Raw genomic sequence first — 19797 nt, 5'->3', positions numbered from 1 at the left:
TCGATCATATAGGAACTGATGAGCAGGTCGCGGATATTCTCACTAAGCCCCTAGGGAAGGTCAAGTTCCTAACCTTCCGTGAGAGTCTTGGTGTCGTGGAAAGACCCTATGATGTGGGTCCTGTTGGACGATGAGCTCTGGGAGCTCTGGGGGGCTTTGGGGATAGCTTCTCGAAGCTATAAGCACTCATAATGCTTTTGCCCCACCCTTGTGATTATTGAGCTGGTTCGCCACTCATTTATCTGTGCCCCGTATGCATCCTACCCATTGAGTTCAGGGCTCATGGGAAGTACCTCTCATTTGGCCAATGAGGTGTGGAAAAGTTAGAGACTATTAGCAAAGACTGATGGACGCATCAGAGATTGCCGTACTCTCTATCTAGGATGGCATGGTCCAACCACTTGATCTGGGATCAAGATTTGTGAGGTCTGGGACCTCTGGACTGACTATGTCAGTCGGGGAATGATGTCTTTGTGACTGACCCACTTCTGTTCTAAAATAAAGAAGCCAGCAAAGCAAGTTTCGGCGGGATGACTCACGATGTTGATTGCACTAATAAATGGAGTTCTCCCTAGTTGAGAGGGAGTGTTAAATTTGGACAACTAGGTCCAAACTCCATGTTCTGATGCTCAGATTAAGAGGCTAATATTTTTGTTGGATTCCTCTTTCTGAGAGGTGTAAAATCCATATAAAAATAGTCTTAATCCGATGAGCAGAACTTATATTGTGAATTTATTATTCTTAATAAATTATATGTGCAAGGTCAGCCAGTTTTGTAATGTAGGCTCACATGCCCAACAGATGTGTCACACACCCCTCATTGATGGATATATATACAGGAAAAGTTGGAGAGAATTTCATCACAACTCAACTCACATCTTCCTCTCTCATCTTAGAGAGTACGCTACCTGGAGGACGAATTTCAGCCACACGTGGGAAGGACGAAGAGGACAGACCGTACGGATTTTCTGCTGCTAGGGTTTCTGCTGCTAGGGTTTCGCAGAAAGTTTGACCAGCGTTGACTTTGGTCAACGCTTGGTCCAATCAAGCTGAAAATTGGTGGAAAGTTCGATTTTTGAAGGCCATACTATCTGGCACAAAAATCGAGGTCAAAGGGTTGACCGTTTTGCTGCTGCGTTGACTTTTAGCTTGCTGCCCCTGCGTTGACTTTTCAGGACAGCGTTGACTTTTTGTAGAATTGACTTGGGTTGACTCATCTACTAGTTGGAGGGATCTTGTGACACATCTGGGCTGGCTGACCAAAGGAGACTTTGCTGGTTGAAGCATCCTGTTGACCGCCGAAACAAACACACACATTTTTCCTGTTTCTGATTTGTCTTCTGTAAGATCTGCTTATATGTTCTATCTGCATTTTGCTTAACTACTTGTATGATTGCTGTGAGAAAAGTGAAATTGCTCTTAGCATAGAACATCTACAAAACTTTACAGATGGCAAAGGCGAAGCGGATGATCTTGGATGATGTTCAAGACCATATAGTCTCACATATATCTAGCAAGAACACGGCAAAGGAGATGTGGGATGCTCTAGACCAGCTATATCAGAATCCTCCGAGCAGCGAAAGATGTTCCTATAGGAAAATCTAAGAAACATCAAGATGCAGAAAGGTGAAGGCATAGATCCCTTCCTCACCAGGATTCAGGAAATCCAGGATCAACTAGCAGTCATTGGCAAAGTGTCTCAACCTACAGAGCTTGTGTGTTTGGCACTGAACAGTGTCTCAGAGGAGTGGCAAGTCTTTGTCCAAAGTATCTTGGGTCGAGAGAACTTGCCTAGGTGGGACAGGATGTGGTCAGACATGCAACAGGAGGAGATGAGGCAAACTCTAGTAAGAGCTCCATCAGCGGAAGCAGTAGCAAGGGTTTGAAGGGTGAGAAGGAAGAGGAGAATGTGGCCCTTGCATCAAAGGGTCCCAGTCAGGGACAGGGGGAGAAGAAGAAGAAGAAGGACCTATCTAAGGTCAAGTGCTTCAGGTGTGGCGAGTTTGGCCACTACAGTACTCAGTGTCCTCTCAGGAAGAAGGACAAGCAAGAGAAGCAGGACCAGGCAGCAATGTCCGCAGAGATAGACAAGTTGTCCTCTAGGCTGGAGGAAGACTTCGCCATGTTTGCAGCTATACCTCTAAGAGTGAGGTGGGGCAATATGGAGCTATAGTCCCAGAGCAGTGTAGAGGTTTGGGCAAGGTCCATTGAGGTATCCTCCTCATGGATCATTACCTTGCTACAGGAGCCCACAGTGTTCAATAGCAGGATGGATCAGTGTTAGTGATGCAATCAGATTCTAGAGTGACAGTTGCACACTAGTACCAGTCAGGTGCTAAGAAGCACAGTGCAGTATTGACAGCAAAGCGGGTGGCTCAGTGCAGAGTTGGTAGCAGCGCAAATTCTTCAGTGGACAGTGCAAAGGCTAGTAGCAATCAGATACTCAGGAGATAGATGCAGCACAAAGACACAGTTGATTCAGTATTTCAGATGCTTCTCAATTGCAGTTGCAGCAGCAACAAATGAGATGGAGTTGCAGTGCAGATGCAGAGTTGGCAGCAGTATAACAGTGTTAGCAGCAGCACAGATGCAGCATCAAAGTTGCACAGTGGTTGGTGGGCAGTGGCAGTCAGTCGCAATGGCCAGACATCAGCAGCGTATGGAGGGTGATGCAAAGACAAAGTGTTGAAGCAATAGTGCAGCACTAGAACACCTTCCTCGCTAAGAGGGAGTGTTAGTTTTTGTAGCATCTGAGCTGCTCTAGTCTCGAAACTTCGTGGAGAGTCTAAAACTCAGGAGTTCTTCATAACCCAAAAAATGTTTCTGGAAATTCCATCTAGAAGTGTCTCAATTAGATTATTAGCCTATTTTTAAATATTTCTTAAGTCTAAACTTAGGAAAAGGAATCAGTATTAATTGAGAAAGGTGTGAATCATCTAGAAACTCACATGGATCGATCCACATATGATCTCATCCATTGATTAAGGTTTAATCTTGGTCGTTGGAGTCCCAACTGGAGTCGATGGGTAGATGGAGAACACACACTTGAGATCTATTTCCTTGGGCAGTTCCATTTTCCAAAGAGCAACGGCAATTACCGGAAGAGTTCGAGCCAGAAAAGGGAAGCAAAGACAGAGAGGGGCAGCGACAGTGATCCAAAGGAAGTTTTCTAGATCGAAAGAGGCAACAACAAGTGGCAGAAATACTCCACCCATAAGTTGCGGAAGGGCTGCGCAGAAGCTTCAGTAGAGTAGTTCAAATTAGCTGGAGAGGAAGTCAATTCAACTTCCAAAGTCCGGGAAAGTCTTCTAGAGGCCCGGAGAGGTACTTCCAGCAGCAAAGACAAGCAGGACAGCTTGATCAGAGGCTGAACAGAGCCACACATGCGAGAGGTTGCCCAAGGGTTTGGACAGCCATATTTTCTGGAGGAGCCAGTGTCGGGATTGCTTGTGGAGAGAGAGAATTTTCTCTCTAATTACTTTTGTTAAATACTTCTTGATTTGATAATCAGTTGAGCATCCATAGATTGTACTGAAATTATTTCACTGTTGCTTAATAATAAAAACCCTCAATTACCGCACCAGTTTTCCCAAGTTGGGTTTTTCGAGGGACATTTCTCTAAAAATAATTGTGTCATATTTTTGTATGTGTGTGCCAGTAATTTCTCAAATTCTAGTTTATTTTCCGCAGTATTTTTGTGAAGATTGTAGTGTGATTATTTCGTTGTTGCTGTAGCAATAAATTGCATAATTGATTTACAGTTAGAAGAAATAATTCTAGTTGCTGCAATAAAAATTCCAGTGGTGAAATTTTCACAAACTTCGCCATTGCTATAACAATGGAACCACTCCCTCTTGATCTATACTTATTGTGCACACTCTGATTCACTGGCCCTTCAAAGTAGCTCTGATACCATGTTGAATTTCCATGGCACTCAAGAATCTGATTTGAGTCTCATAATCTTTGACGCAAATACACTCAAATGCCACAACAAACTACTTTGCACAGTGGAATAAACACAGTCGTAAATCAAATAGTGCACAATATACAATTTTTCACTTTTTCAACCCAACTTCGTTATATTAACAATCTTTAATACAACAGTCTAAGGCTCTCATACCAGGGATCATGACCCTCATACAATCAACCTAATACAAGACAACACTAGGGCTTGGTGTCAATCACTTTGACAACCAATCTACCATGAACCAGATACAACTGACTTACTTTTTGATGTAGCGTGCTCCTCACCTCCTTTCAGTCCATGTACCCTAAACACATTTGTTGGTCCTTTTGCTTCCCAATCTGTAGCACACCAATCTGCCTCTATCAGTGAGCGTGGCTTCTTTAGGTCATTGAACTCGGCACAATCACTTATGCCCTCTAGCTTCTCCTTAGTCCACCAAGGATATCAACACAGTGGACTTCTACTACTACCCACTTTTGTCACACTTGTTGCTCTAATGATGACAAATCTAGGGCACGAAGGCTGCCCACTTTTCACTGAAGAAGTACTTCTCTAAACAATGAACTAGGGCTAAACAACGAGACCTCTTGCTTGCCCTTTTAGTCCTTCAAAGTCTGCGACCCTTAGGCTCCAGTATTCTACCCTACTAACAACCTTCTAGTCCTTTACAAGGTTGTACTTTAGAGCACAATGTGACAACTACTACAGTCCTCTAATCTGCTCTTAAGCTACCACACAAATTGTCCCAAACTAGACCACCAAACACCTAGCAAAATTCACCAACAAGGAGGACACAAACCCTGAACTAGGATGCTACCTTCTGCCACCAAACTCGGCCCTGTGCATGCTACAACCCTAAGGTTTTTTAGCCTAGTTAGGGCACCAGACCAGCCCAAGTCCAGAACTCAAAACCACTACAAATTTTTGTGTTGACCCTCTCCAACGGACCTCCTTTTCTACACTGTTGCTTGTCCTCCTTCACCCTGCTTTTCCAACACTTGTGACCATAGACTAGCCCTGAACTAGGGCTTGGTCCCAATTGCAACAACACAAAAAAACTCTTGACCATGTTTCCCAAGATAGGTCAGCCCAACGCATGCTAGATCTGTCCTCAAAACACTTGGCTAACCTCCTCCACTCTACCTTGACCTGCCATAAAGAGAACCACAAAATGCCCTTCTCCTTCACTTTGGCCAATCCTTTCTTAGATGTGACTGCCTCAGAACCTCTGGTGTCCTCCACTATGACGAGTTTTGCACTTGTGTTGGATGCCAAATGAGGTCTCCTCTCTTCTTATTTATATGCTTCTTTGATGGCAACATCTAGCCCTCTCTAGGGCCTTCTTAAAGTCAAGTCAACTTTATCTTTTTTCCCATTACACATAAACAAAAATTCTTGTCCCTCATTTAACAAAGCCTCCCTTGATTTTCTTAGTAGCCCCTTGCTCCATTAAGGGTGCCACACATGCTACAAGGGTTCATCCATCAAAACACAACTTGGTTACGATCCCACCACTTTGGGTAAAAAACCCATCACTTTGGTACTTAGCCCACAAATGGCTTTTGTGGTGCCAACCCACACAAGCCTAGTACCCAGGGTTGTGGAGTACTTCCCAAGCTACAAATCCCAACAGTTTATGGCCTATCCACTCTGTATCACGAATATTTTATGTATTGTGACCTTATCTCTAAGCTCTGTAAGAGATAGTAGATACAAAAATTATATTATATTCTTAAGGCTTTGCTTAGAGGATATTATTATTTTAATGCGAAGGGTGTTTGACCTTTCATATAAATAAGAGTAGCACTTCTCATTTGTAAATCATTGCTACTTGTGGAGAAACATCCTTACTTGTCTAGTATTTATCTTTTTTTTAGAGTGATGGATGGATAGTTAGAGCGACTTCTTGTGGCGATTGTCTTGTAGATGGCTTTACTTCTTTATGGATGTTCATTATTTGGGTCTTGAATATTGAAAGATTTTTTGTAATGTCCCTTCCTAAATTATTTTGGAACAAGATTTATTTCTACATTTTGGGGGCCAATAATGGTGAAGACGGGGCCCATTTGATTTTTGATAAAAGACTTAGGAGCTAGAGACAAGTTAATTTTATTTTATTTTGTTTTGTTAATGATATGTGGGGACCACCCACATAAGAAATACACACTCCTTAAGCCAATGATTCGAAATGAATGAGGGAAGAAAAGGCAAGAAGAAAGGCTCCACGAAAGTTATAAAAGGAAGTTGGCACACTTCATTTAGCATTCTTGGTTTATCGAATTTGATTCTGTTGTTTAGTCAGGTCACTTGCTGTTTAGCAAGAGTTTTCTAAGCGGAGAACTCACCCTTTCTTCGAGGGACTTCAAGTGCCACCCTAGAGAGGTTCATCCATTATCATCTGATGGAGATTTGTAGAGAGATTTCCAGCATTTGTATTCAGTTCACCCCAGCAGTGCATATTTCTGGAGGACACAGTAGTGGATCTAGTGTGGCCATTGCAGCATTCTTCCAAAGGGCTATTGCCACGAAAATTAGAAGAATAAGGCTCAATAGATTTGTTGGCTATTGGGTGAGTTTGAGGGCTGGAAGTGGCAGCAATATTTAGGAGTGATTTTGTAGACTCTGTGGCCAACGCAGAAGAGAGAAACTAGGCATACGTGGGAGATAGAGTTTCAGCCATTGGGGCTATTGCTTTATGGGAGAAACAAGGGAAGTACTGGTGGAATTGATTGCTACATTTCAGGAGTGTCTAAGGAGGATTTTGTTGGTGGTTTGACAGACAGCCTGCTTCAACAGCTATTAGAAAGCAGAGGGCTTTTGGGGGTCGATTTTGGAAGGTCAAAACCAGGCCAAACCATTTCTAGGTATTTTTGGGTTTTTGACAAAGACCTCAGAAATAATTTTGCAAAATTTTTTGAACACCGGAGATGGGGTTTTCAGCCATATCTTTGCAGCAAACGGTGCAAAATTGGTGGGGACTACGCAGTGCCTTTTGGGGGTCGATTTTGGGAGGTCAAAATCAAGCCAAACCATTTCTGGGTTTTTGTGGGTTTTGCCTGAGGAGCCTAGATATGAGTTTGCAAAATTTTCTAAGCACCGAAGGTGGGGTTTTCAGCCATATCTTTGCATCAGACAGTGCATAATTGCTGGGGACTGCGCAATGCAACGATTGGTCAGTTGATTGTAGCTCTGGGTTGTCATTGCTTCACCTGGGCTTTGCTCCGCTTGCCTTTGAGGCAAGCCCAGGTGCATTCCTTCCATATTTTGTACTCTTGCACCAGTTTATAATAAAATGGCTCAGCTGCTTCCATATTTCTGATAGTTATGGGCGTTTTCTAATTGTTTGAAATTTCTGTGGTGAAAATTGTTTTTTGCATGCATATAATTATTTTTCCTATTTTGGAACATTACAGTGGTATCAAAGAATGATCTTGGCCCAATTGTTGGTAACCATTAAGATCATGGAAGATTTGGGCATGTAGGCAATGTAACAAGTGAAAACATAGAAAAACCCATGGCTCAGGAGAAATTCAGTGTGCAGAAATTCTGGGGTAGAATCCATTGGGACAATGAGAGGTTGGCCCAGTTGAGGAGGGTGACAGACCATACCAATCCTCATCCTTACAGCAAAGACACTAGAGTTACACAGACTGTGGGGGTGCAGCCATCTACACCATGTGGGGTAAATCGACAAACTTGGGACACCAGATCTCCTCAAAAGGAGTAGACAGGACAGGAACAGTTAGAGGGTGAGACTAGGAGGCACTTCTGCTGATGGAGACCTGGCTTTAGATATGAGGGGCCTGAGGAGGAGATTGAGCATGAGGCAAAGGACACGCGAGAGTGTGAGGAGCACATTGGTATACCCAGTGTGGCACAAGAGTCACCATTGTTGGAGGCCTCTTTGATAGCACCAGTTGACACCTTGGGGGAGAGAGTAGAGCATACACCCATAGGGCCATCCATTAACGAGGTGTCAGGAGACACAGACATGTCCACCGTTGAGGAGGTGACATCCGTTGTTGAGGTATCCATTGATGAGGTATCTGGGGTTGTGACCGAGTTTTCAGGTGATAGCAATACACGACAGGATGATGAGGTGCCGAGAGACATCAACACCCTTGATGAGGAGCCAATAGGTACAGAGGCACCCAAATCTACTGCGGGATGACAGTCACCTACAACAACATGGAAAGCACATGGAGGGGCATGAGCTAGTCATGGAGGGGCAGTTTATGACTCATGTTGAGCCCATGGTGGAGGAGGACGAGCAGTGTTCTTTGGGGCCAACCACTGACTTAGAGCAGATAGATGCACAGACCGTCAACAGAGTTGCAGTACTTCTAGATAGTAGCTCTCTTTGGGCTTATATAGATGGGGCTTGCAACATTGCTAGACTACCTTTGCACCACGGAGAGAGAGATGTAGAGACCCCCCGACAAATTTTATGTGTTGACCAAGATGGTGAGTTGAGGCGACATGAGCTACGCAGGGTGCAACACTCGCAGGATGGAGGGCTTGTTCTATGTGCTGGAGTTTGTGCATTTGATCCCTCTCTTGGGGTTGGATGGCGAGAGATTCTGAGTTGGTACCTGGTGGAGTGGGCTAGACTCATGGAGATGGTCGTAGTCCGGAGTGAAGCTCAGTGGGAGCTCTCAGACATCGAGGGTACTAGAGGCCCAAGTTGGCATTGGGATCCAGGCGGGGCTTCCTATCTGATATCATACATGCGGGATGGCTATGGCATTAATGAGGTAGTCAACCCAGTGCCTGAGCACATGCATTCCTTAGGGGAGTTCCAATTGGCGCTAGTGGCCAGGTGGTTTGTGAGAAAACTCCATTGGTTGTTTTGGCATGTTGGTTGCACATGGGGGCATAGGATGATTAGCATTCTCTAGCAAGAGTTGGTTGGAGGAGGTGGCATGGCTAGGCCACCGGACCGAATATTGTATGGAGACGATGTTCTCCTATTGAGGTTTAGGACTCAGGGGTCACAGAGGATCGGCACAGCAGAGATATCCCCTCTAGCAAGAGTGCACTTAGGGTGCTCAGGTCTACCAGGATGGACGAGGGGACATGACGCGTGTCATGGTGGGGTCACTAGTAGAGTGGTAGACACTTTAGCACATGCGGGATACAATGTTACAGGGTGGTATGACAGTAGGCAGTGGTACACAATACTACACAGAGTCGGGCCGTAGCATCCAGTGTTATATAGAGGGATATGGCCTGATGCATACAGACCCAATTCTAGGCCATAACACCTAGTGGTGTTCAGGGTTATGCAGCGAGGAGCAGTGGCATGCAGAGGCGCATGGAGATGCATGGTGGTACACCACAGCATTCTAGTTTACATTGTGGGGTAGGAAGAGTGACTCGCATCGCATTGAGGACACACGGGGAGTGACAAGTGCAATCACACAGGCAGGACACAGGATGGTATAGCCGTAACCGGGAGTATCCAATGGTGTACAGGGGCAGGTTGCGACATACAGTGGCATGTCAAGGACTGCGGTGGTAATTGGTGGTATGCAATGACACATGATGCGACGTAGCGGGTTCTTGGAGCATTGCCTCCAAGGAGACTTATGGACAGGGGCAGTAGGTGTAGCATAGGATGCAACTCACCTAGGATCAATGAGGACATTGTTGAGCATCTGGGGACACCATGTTTAGTGGAGGCAGGGCCTCGAGGGGGTTATCAGCAAATCCGAGGCGGAGAGAGGGTCGTCCGTAGGATTACTCTTGAGCATTCCGGCAGACTCTTGATCATACTCTTTAGGACATACCCACCCATCATCCTCCAATGTTGCTTACAGTCGCAGAGGGTTTGGTTGTTTCCCTTTGACACTCTCCATTCAAGCAACAGGGCATGGGAGGCTCACCCTAGGCAGTTGGATGAGACACCGTGTGTCATGGGCCGAGAGGAGACTCTCCAGTTGAGACACTTGGTAGGTGCACGAGTTGACGGTTACAGGCTTGGGGATGGCATGATTAATTGTTGAGGTAGCATATGTTCCACCCTTAGGCTCACACTTGGGGAGGTGACTAAGAGGGAGTTACATGGTGCTTTTTCAGCTAGACAACTCGAGGCATTAGGTGAGCATGAGGTGCAGAGGACGGTAGTCCTTGTTGGCAGGATGATGCCTCGACTTTCCACAATACCCAGGCGCATCATTAGGAGTTGGGATAGCAGATCTCGCTATGTGAGTTGGCAAGCACAGAGCAACTGGATATTCGCAACACTAGTTCTTGATGCTTGGTGCCTACCTATTGGATATCTACAGGAGGCAGAGACGAGTCTCAGAGGGGTCCCAACAACTAGCAGCATATCACAGCAGCAAGCAGAGAGGATTGAAGGTTGTGGACCTAAGTATGGTTATGGGATCCAGGGATCTAGTGGATTGGTGGGATACTCCATTCCTTAATGAGCATGGTCGGGATAACAGGCATACTAGTTCATTCACAAGCGAACACATGGGGGGTCACCGAAGCCCTCACCATAGGACGAGGCAGATTGTTGCTCAAGATTGGGGCTAGCCATGGAGTGATAGGCGCTGGCACTGTTCAGTCGCTTTGGCAAGATTGGCCTAGACTCAATCATCGCATAGATTATGGTTGAGAGTTATGGGAGAGGAGGTTCCATTACGAGCATGCTAAGCAGTCAGCCATGACCAGAGTGTCACGATGTCAGCAAGATAGGTTCCTTCTGTGACAAACAAGGGATTCTGGCATAACAGGGCTGAGCAGTTCAGCTACCTATAGAGGTGAGTTGGTTTCTAGAGGGAAGGGTCATCCAGATCTTCCATTTGGTTTTAGTGATTCGTTGATGGTGTGGGGAACTTCACTTGTGTGGCAAGGTGATCGACAGTGGGAGATCAGGGGAGGCTCGAGTAGACGAGGGTTCAATCCCACCAGGATTGGATTGCATCTTCAGGAGTTTACTCTTGTAATGCATGAGATGGACTACTTAGTAGGGAAATTTCATGGGGAGTTGGGCAGAGTCCTACATTATCATGATGTTCTACTTATTTCTAGTATGTAGAGGGCTTCTGGTACCTGTATCTGGTTGGATAGCGAGTGGAGCAAGGTGTGCTTCACATTGATTAGGATGGCTTATGATCCTGGTATCAAGGGATTCCTTCACGTCGGGACAGTGCTGAGATTAGGGATGAATCAACGGTACATTTGGGACTGACCCAAGTGGATGTTGGTGGCCACCCACCTATCCCACTTGGACCCCCACAACTGTCTCTTTCAGTTTTTCAGTTTCCTTAATTGTAGCACAATTTACAATTTTTAGCAATTTTTCGGGTCCTGAACTTCTGGAGTCATTTTGAGGCCTTAAACGACATTTTTTGGGAAAACTGGGAGCAACATGGGTTCATGGACCGATGTTGTTCATCCCAAAGTTGTAGTCTTCGGATAAATATTTCTAACGAGGTATTGTGCACGACAAACGGAGATCATATGTCAAAGTTACGACCTCAGGAAGTTGATGTACCAATTTACCCAAAACAAGGCCCATAGTTTGGTGCTTCATCTCCTAGGTTTAAGGTTTTGGATGTTTAGGGTTTTCCATTGTTTCTCAACAATAAACAGGCCTTCGAGCCTTATTGTAAGACAGTTCAAAGGCATGCAACTGCCACATCTCTCCTCATATATAAGCTACCATCGCCATAGCTAGTTTATTTCCATTTCTGTTTGTAAGCATATTTCAGTATTTTACATTGATGAAATGAAGTATTATTTCTGTTGCATCTCTGTATTTATGCTTATCTCTGTAATTTGTTGCGCTCCTGCATAAATCCGGATCAGTGGTATCAGAGGGGTCTGCTCTTTCTCTGTTTTTCTTTGCATGTCCCCAACGAGGTCGGGATATAAGGCGCTAGGGCTTGAACTGGTCGAACCTTTGCAAGACCAGCCTCGCAAATCCCGACGGCCTCCCATTGCAGATGAAAAGAAAGACGAGGGGGCAGGAGATCCTATCAAAATCTTGCTCGAAGAAGCCCGCAAGCGACAAAGGAACGCGATGATGGAAAACTTCACCCAGATCCTTTAGCAGCTACCCATGGGCGACGCATCTGCTTCCAACAGCTACTCTGGAAATGCCAGCCTTTAAGGTACAAGTTAACTTTGAAATCCCCATATTCGAGGGTCAGATAGACGCAGATGTCGTAGATAAATGGTTAAATCTGCTAGAAGGTTATTTTTCTGTTCATGATTTTTCCAGCCAGGAAAAGATCACTTTTGCACTTCTCAAAGCAGCCCCCCATGTCAAGGACTGGTGGGAAACCTACTGCGAGCAGAAGGATGAAAGTACGGGCTCACTATTTTCAGCCACACCCACTTGGAATTCATTCCGGGATGCCATCAAGGAGCAGTACTACCCTATCAAGAGCTATGAAGACAAATACATAAAGTGGACCACGCTACGGCAAGGAAGGGACCAAGATGTGCCGAAGTTCACAAATATTTTTCATACCCTTCGCACAAAGTTGGGTATCAAGGATTCTGAGCTGCATTTGGTACTAAAATACCACGGCTGCCTACATAGATACATCCAGGACGAGATGGAGTTCTTGAACATCTCCTCGCTCGACACAGCGTACCGATACGCTGTCAAGATTGAGCAGAAGTTTAAACAAAAGAAGCGAGACTTTGGATCTGCGAGTCCGAAGGACAAAGGACAAAGCAAGGTGGGGTGACCCAAGACAACCTGTTGAAGCCGCAAGAAAAGAACAACACCACGAAGTCAAAGAAGGACACAGGAAAGTGGTGTGAGATCCATAAGAGCTCCACTCATAACACAAGTGAGTGTCGGACCAAGCAGTCGCTGGTGGCCGAGTTGAAGGCTTCAAGATCAGATGCATGTTCCGACCCTGAGTTAGAACCTGACAAGGAAATGACAAAGGGAAGCAAATAATTGATGCAAATCCCAGCACCACTGTTGCCACCGCCAAGGTCCAAAAGAATGAGCCCGAAGATCCAAAGGAGGGGGAGCATCCTTTCCATTCACAAAAGTGGGTGAAGGGTTCGCCGCTGCAATTCATTGTCGATAGTGGCAGCCAAAAAAACCTCATTTCAGTAGAGGTCGTGAAGCGGCTGGGACTCCCAACCATACCACACCCGCAACCATACAGCATCGGACTGCTTCACCAAGGACGAGATCTCCGAGTTCACCAGCAGTGCCGCCTTCCCTACAACATCAAGCCCTTCACAGATGAGGTATTGTGTGATGTTGCACCTCTTGATGTTTGTGATGTATTATTAGGCCAACCATACTTGTGGAAGCAACATGTTGTGTATGAGTCAAGGCCTCGCGTTGTTATTATTTCTGTGCAATACATTATATAGGATACCGGAGGTAGCCCCACCTACCGCCACTTCTTTGATCTCTGCTAAGAAAAGCAGTAAGATCATCTCCCGGACTAGGAAATTTATTTTTTGTCTGGTTCGCTCTCAAAGTAAGGGGAAGACATCCATGGCCCCCAGGAAGGGTTCCTCCACGTAGCAGAAGCAGGTGGATACCGTCATGAAAGAAGACAAGAACATCTTCTCCTCACCCACAGGAGTACCGTTGCATTGTCTGGTCAAGCATTCATTTGATATGACTCCTAGAACACCTCTACCCAACGAGTCGATATATCGCCGCTCCATTCTGGAAAATGCCAAGTACAAGCAGCAACATGATTAGCATCATGTATCACACAAGTTCCAAGTGGGCGACAAAGTCTGGTTGCATCTACAGAAAGAACGCCTTACAAGAGCCCATCAGAAGCTCAGACAACTCTGATATGGTCCTTACACCATTACCAAGGTTGTGGGAAACAATGCCTTGGAGCACAGCATTCCCCCATTCCCTCGCTTGCACCAAATGTTCAATGTGGACCGACCTCGACCATGCTTCCCACCATCACTGGACACATCATAGGTTGCAGAACAGCTCACCAGGGACCAAGTTCAGCAAAAGTTTCTTCATCCCATGGAGGAACTCAACGTAATGGGAACCATTGCTTCCTAAAGGGGGAGGAATGATCCAGGTGGATGTTGGTGGCCACCCACCTATCCCACATGGACCCCCACAACTGTCTCTTTTAGATTTTCAGTTTCCTTAATTGTAGCACAATTTACTATTTTTAGCAATTTTTCGGATCCTGAACATCCGGAGCCATTTTGAAGCCCTAAACGACGTTTTTTTGGGAAAACTAAGAGCAACATGGACATCCCAAAGTTGTAGTCCTCAAATAGATCTTTCTAAAGAGATATTGTGCGCGTCAAACGGAAATCGTATGTCAAAGTTACAACCCTGGGAAGTTGATGTACCAATTTACCCAAAACGGGGCCCATAGTTTGGCACTTCATCTCCTAGGGTTAGGGTTTTGGATGTTTAGGGTTTTTCATTGTTTCTCAACAATAAATAGGCCTTCGAGCCTCATTGTAAGACAATTCAGAGGCATGTAGCTGCCACATCTATCCTCAGAGATAAGCTACCATCGCACGAGCTAATTTATTTCCATTTCTGTTTGTAAGCATATTTTAGTATTTTAGATTAATGAAATGAAGTATTATTTCTGCTGCATACATGTATTTATGGTTATCTATGTAATTTGTTGCGCTCCTACATAAATCCGGATCAGGGACCCTGGTATTATTGGTGGTTACAGTGGTGATCAACAATCAGAGAAGGCACTTGTTCAAGCATTGCTTGGGGATAAACAATTTTTGGCGAGGAGGACTATACTGTCCCTTCCTAAATTATTTTGGAACGGAATTTATTTCTACATTTTGGGGGCCAATTTTGGTGAACATGGGGCCCATTTGATTTTTTATCGAAGACTTAGGAGTTAGAGACAAGTTAATTTTATTTTATTTTGTTTTGTTAATAATATGTGGGGATCACCCACATAAGAAATACACACTCTCTAAGCCAATGATTTGAAATGCATGAGAGGGAAGAAAAGGCAGGACGAAAGGCTCCACGAAAGTTATTAAAGGAAGGCGGCACACTTCATTTGGCATTCTTCGCTTATCGAATTTGATTATGTTGTTCAAGTTATTTAGCTGGGTCACTTCTTGTTTAGCAAGAGTTTTCCAAGCGGAGAACTCACCCTTTCTTCGAGGGGCTTCAAGTGCCACCCTAGAGAGGTTCATCCATTATCATTCGGAGGAGATTTGTAGAGAGATTTCCAACATTTTTATTCAGTTCACCCCAACAGTGTGTATTTCTGGAGGACGCGGTAGTGGATCTAGTGTGGCCATTGCAGCGTTCTTTCGGAGGGCTATTGCCGGGAGAAATTAGTAGAAGAAGGTTCAATAGATTTGTTGGCTATGGGCTGGACGTGGCAGCAATATTCAAGAGTGATTTTGTAGACTCTGTGGCTAGAGCAGAAGAGGGAAACTGGGAATACGTGGGAGATAGAGTTTCGGCCGTTGGGGCTATTACAGTTTACTTGTTGGGAGAAATAAGGGAAGTATTGGTGGAGTTAATTGCTACATTTCAGGAGTGTCTGGGAAGGATTTTGTTGGTGGTTTGATAGACAGTGTGCTTCAACAGCTATTGGAAAGCATAGGGCTTTTGGGGGTCGATTTTGGAAGGTCAAAACCAGGCCAAACCATTTCTGGGTTTTCTGGGTTTTTGACAAGGACCTCATAAATAATTTTGCAGAATTTTCTAAGCAATGGAGGTGGGGTTTTCAGCCATATCTTTGCAGCAGATAGTGCAGAATCACTGAGGATTGCGCAGTGCCTTTTGTGGGTCAATTTTGGGAGGTCAAAATCAGGCCAAACAATTTCTAGGTTTTTGCGGGTTTTGCCTAAGGAGCCTAGATATAAATTTGTAGAATTTTTTGAGAACCGGAGGTGTGGTTTTCAGCCATATCTTTGCAGCAGACGGTGCAGAATTAATAGGGGACTGTACAGTGCAACAGTTGGTCAGTTGGTTGTAGCTTCGGGTTGTCATTGCTTCACCTGGACTTTGCTCTGCTTGCCTTCGAGGCAAGCCCAGGTGCATTCCTTCCATATTTTGTACTATTGCATCAGTTTATAATAAAATAGCTCAGTTGCTTCCATATTTTTTATAGTTATTGGCGTTTTCTAATTGTTTGAAATTTTTGTGGTGAAAACTGTTATTTGCGTGCATATCACTGTTTTTCCTATTTTGGAACATTACATTTTTTGAGTAAGTGTTCTTAGTTTACATTACAAATTTTGTTTATGAATGAATGCTAGTATAATTGTACTTCTCTAGTGGTTGTGATGAATTCTCTTTATTTCTTCTTGAACAAAACCCTCTTTTCAAAGCTCTTGGAAGGTTACTAGTGGAGTACCTTCCCTTGAGTCATCTTGAAGTTGCTATTAAGGTACTAGGTGATTTTCTAGGGTTTGTAGTCGAAAACCTTAGATATTACCATATATATGCTTACATCTCTTCAGGGGAGTCCTTAATTAACCCCATATGCCCCAAAAAAATATTAGGCACTAGTCTTCTCACTTTGGTAAATCATATTTTATAAATTCAAATTTTAAATTATGTTTCAGGGTAAATTTAGTGTTTTGCTTAGCTTACATTTGTTGGCCTCAATAGCCAGCAACAAATATATAGAAACATATATGAAGCAAGGGACACGAGGAATTTATACTCAAGAAGCCCTCGAAGGAAAAATTATATTAAATAAGTGTGTTTCTATTGTACAATCACCTTCAATCATCACATTCTCAAGTGGTTTCGACTTACCACAAACCATCCAGTGGTTTCGACTTACCACAAACCATCCAGTGGTTCCAACTGACCATCAACCATACATTACATCAAGTGGTTTCAACAAACCGCGAACCATACAACATCAATGGTTTCAGTTAACCACAAACCATACAACATACAAATTATGGGGGTATACTAGCCTCGTCGAGGCTTACATCAACATTTAATTCATGTACATACAATTTCAAATTTCTATATTAGGCTAATCTAGCCCTTAGACAAACAACAGACCAAGATCATTTATTTCCATCATCCAAAACATTGTGCAAGGAGGACCATTAAACTTCTTAGGGATGCCATTTTTCATGGATCCACAGCTTTTGCATATCATTTTTTGAACACACGATACTATTTATTCTTAGCTTTCATGCATTTCATTTTCTTTCTTTCTTCTTTCCTTTTTTCTTTTTCTGCACTTCTATTCTTCATTCCTTTTGCTTTTTCTACTTTCTTGTCTCTTTTTTTGCTTTATTTGTTCATGCCCAAAAGTTTATCTTCTTAAACTTCCATCTTTGTTCATACTTTCCTCTGTAATGTACTCAATAGTTCCTTTGAAGTTTGAACTATTTTTGTGGTACTGGTCCTCAATCGAACATTAATAAAATTATCTTATCCCTTTATCAACCTTCTTTTCCTTGTCATCTTCTTTAATCTACATCTGCAATCTTCTTTATTCACCCGAAATAGCATGCATACAAAAGATATGTTTCTTGTTGGACTGACATCTCCATCCAACAAGACACCTGTGATATTAGATTGGCAAGCTTAATCGATGCACCAATGCAATGATTTGACATGACTTAAAACTTTACATTTAACTTTAACCATGTTTTTACCAAGACATTATTACATAACCTGAATCTTTTAATGTACTGCTGGACTTGACTTTGAATTTACTTTGGCATGACCTTTACTCACTTGACTTCAATTCCTTACATCAATATTTCAACTTGACTTGACTCTCAACTTGGATTGCAACCTCAATTTCCACTTCTAGCTTTGGCTTTGACTCAAAAAAAAAAAAATCAACTTTGGCATGACTCTTAACTTAGTCCCCTTAGGCCAACAACAGATACTGCCCTTTTATATGTCATTCTCTGTCCAGCAATCCTATTATGTGTAACTGAATGCGAATGCTCTAATAGCATGATATGTAATTAGGGTACAGTTCCTGTAGACGATTACTCTCAAAAATGATTAGGCTTGCTGATATCTCCATGCGGACAGATATATAAGAGAATTTTTTATTTTATGGTTTGCAGATTGAGATATGTTGTTAGCCTCAAAAAATAGTTCAATTGGTTAATAATTAGACCATCCACCAAAGTCATGTTGTCAACAAGGTGCCCATAGGTCACACAGGTTCAAATCTGATAGAGACCCTCAGGGTTATCAGCCGCTATTGTGGTTGGTCGTTGAGCCACCCTCCATTCAAATATTCCAGAGAAGGACGGATCCTGTGAGGCTTTGTTCGGGAAAGAGATAAAAAACAAAAAAACAAAATTAAGATATGTTGTGCAAGTGGTTGAATAGGGTCCACCCATGCTTAGCACAGAAATATCTGAAACTAAAATGGAGAGAGATGAATCCACCTATTAGGAGAAATCATGATCTTTGTGTGAGACATAGTCTGAAATGCACGATTTCAGCACAGCAAAAGCAATTCGATCGAATGTTGTAACTTTCAGGTATCCTTTGCTGACTTGTGAGAGAATTTCGCCATAGTATATTGGTTAAAGTATTGTTAATGCCAGAGAGCCATGTAGGGTTCAAATATCCACCTCATTTTAAAGTGGGTCTACACCACACTAATGCAACTTTAGTAATTATAGCTACCCAAGTTACTATTCATACAATAAAATTAAAAAATTCTGACCTAACCGCAGTATCTACAAAGAGATGACTTGAACTAAACAGAGTCGACAGCAATGAAATCAACAGAATACATTAAAGTAGAAAATCCACGTTTTAAAAGAATATGAGCTACATCTTACCGGTTCAATTTCACATGGCGTGTTGTCATTTTTGACATATCTGGCTAACCAAAATGCGCGCAAAAACTTTGTCATTCTTTCTCTGTAAAGCTCATCCATTGATGCCATGGACAGAGACCTGTTGTCTCTTCAGACCGCTCTCAACCTACTTAAATGCCTGCTCAGAATCACCAATAACTAGAAAATGCACCAAGGAGGGGATTCGCAGAAACTAACATTTATTCTGAATAATCAGAAGTTCACCAATTGCAGGAACTTAATACCGAAGGGAACTGATTAGACTTTGCCTTTAATTGACATGGTCAATCCATTACAGGTAGAAATTAACAATACAAGAGCGAATCCAGTGATACAAACAAAAACATAATAAAAATAGCGAATCTGTTACTCACAAATTTGCGGCTATCAGAATATTTGGATGATGAAAATGGCGCTACCCACCGCCAAATTACTTTGTGCGTGCTGACAAGCATTTGGGTCTGTCTGCCTCTTAAGCCAAAACAGTATCTTTTTCGGTGCCCCTCACTATGGGGCTGGTTTGTCTGTTTTTATTGATCGATTTAATGAGCCATATAAATTTTATTAAATTAAGCTAATTTATAATGAAAGGTTTGTGTCTCATTGGTTCTTATGTTCGGATCACTTGTGTAGCAATCACGCATGTCACATATAACACTGTCACATACGACACTGAGATTGACTTATGTCTTTTTCTATACCGGCCCCATTTTTACGAAGGCTACATCAGAACCCTTGAATATGTTGCTCAGAACCTTTCTAAAACAGGTTGAGAATCCAACGTATGTCATAAGGAATTTTTTAATATATTGTTGAAACCTGCCTCACTCTCACTCTATAAATCTTTACAGCCTTTTTAAATTTTTTAATATATTGTTGAAACCTGCCTCACTCTCACTCTCAGTGTCTAAATATTTACAGCCTTTTTTTAATGCATATTTTATTCGTTATATTTATATTTCGAAGTTTTTTAATATATTTAGAATTCGGCAGAGTTTTTTTGGAATTATGAGTTTGAGTTGTGAACTTTTCAAAATATATAGTCAAAAAACTAT

At 43.1% G+C, this 19797-nt stretch overlaps 1 protein-coding gene across 7 annotated transcripts in view; it reads right to left on the bottom strand.

Moving 5' to 3' along the window:
* Nucleotides 1-19360, bottom strand: part of LOC149179173 (dual specificity protein phosphatase 1-like) — a 232150-nt gene extending 212790 nt beyond the window's left edge. For 2 of the 7 annotated variants that reach the window (XM_089420552.1, XM_089420546.1), the window contains exons 1-2: nucleotides 19117-19271; nucleotides 18725-18881 (exon numbers count right to left, since the gene is read on the bottom strand). In XM_089420552.1, the coding sequence (XP_089276678.1) occupies nucleotides 18725-18832 (108 nt within the window). In that variant the 5' untranslated portion in view covers nucleotides 18833-18881; nucleotides 19117-19271. Of the gene's footprint in view, nucleotides 1-18724; nucleotides 19012-19116 lie in introns of all 7 variants that reach the window. The other 5 variants (XM_089420547.1, XM_089420551.1, XM_089420549.1 and 2 more) reach the window with 5 other exon arrangements.
* Nucleotides 19361-19797: the final 437 nt, after the last annotated feature.

The sequence above is a fragment of the Pinus tabuliformis genome, chromosome 4_1, assembly GCF_031772625.1.
Source record: "Pinus tabuliformis cultivar Carrire ecotype Pingquan chromosome 4_1, CPIR1, whole genome shotgun sequence".
Taxonomy (NCBI): Eukaryota; Viridiplantae; Streptophyta; class Pinopsida; order Pinales; family Pinaceae; genus Pinus; species Pinus tabuliformis.
Note: the sequence above shows the minus strand (reverse complement) of the source record. Positions and strands in the feature narration are given on the sequence as shown.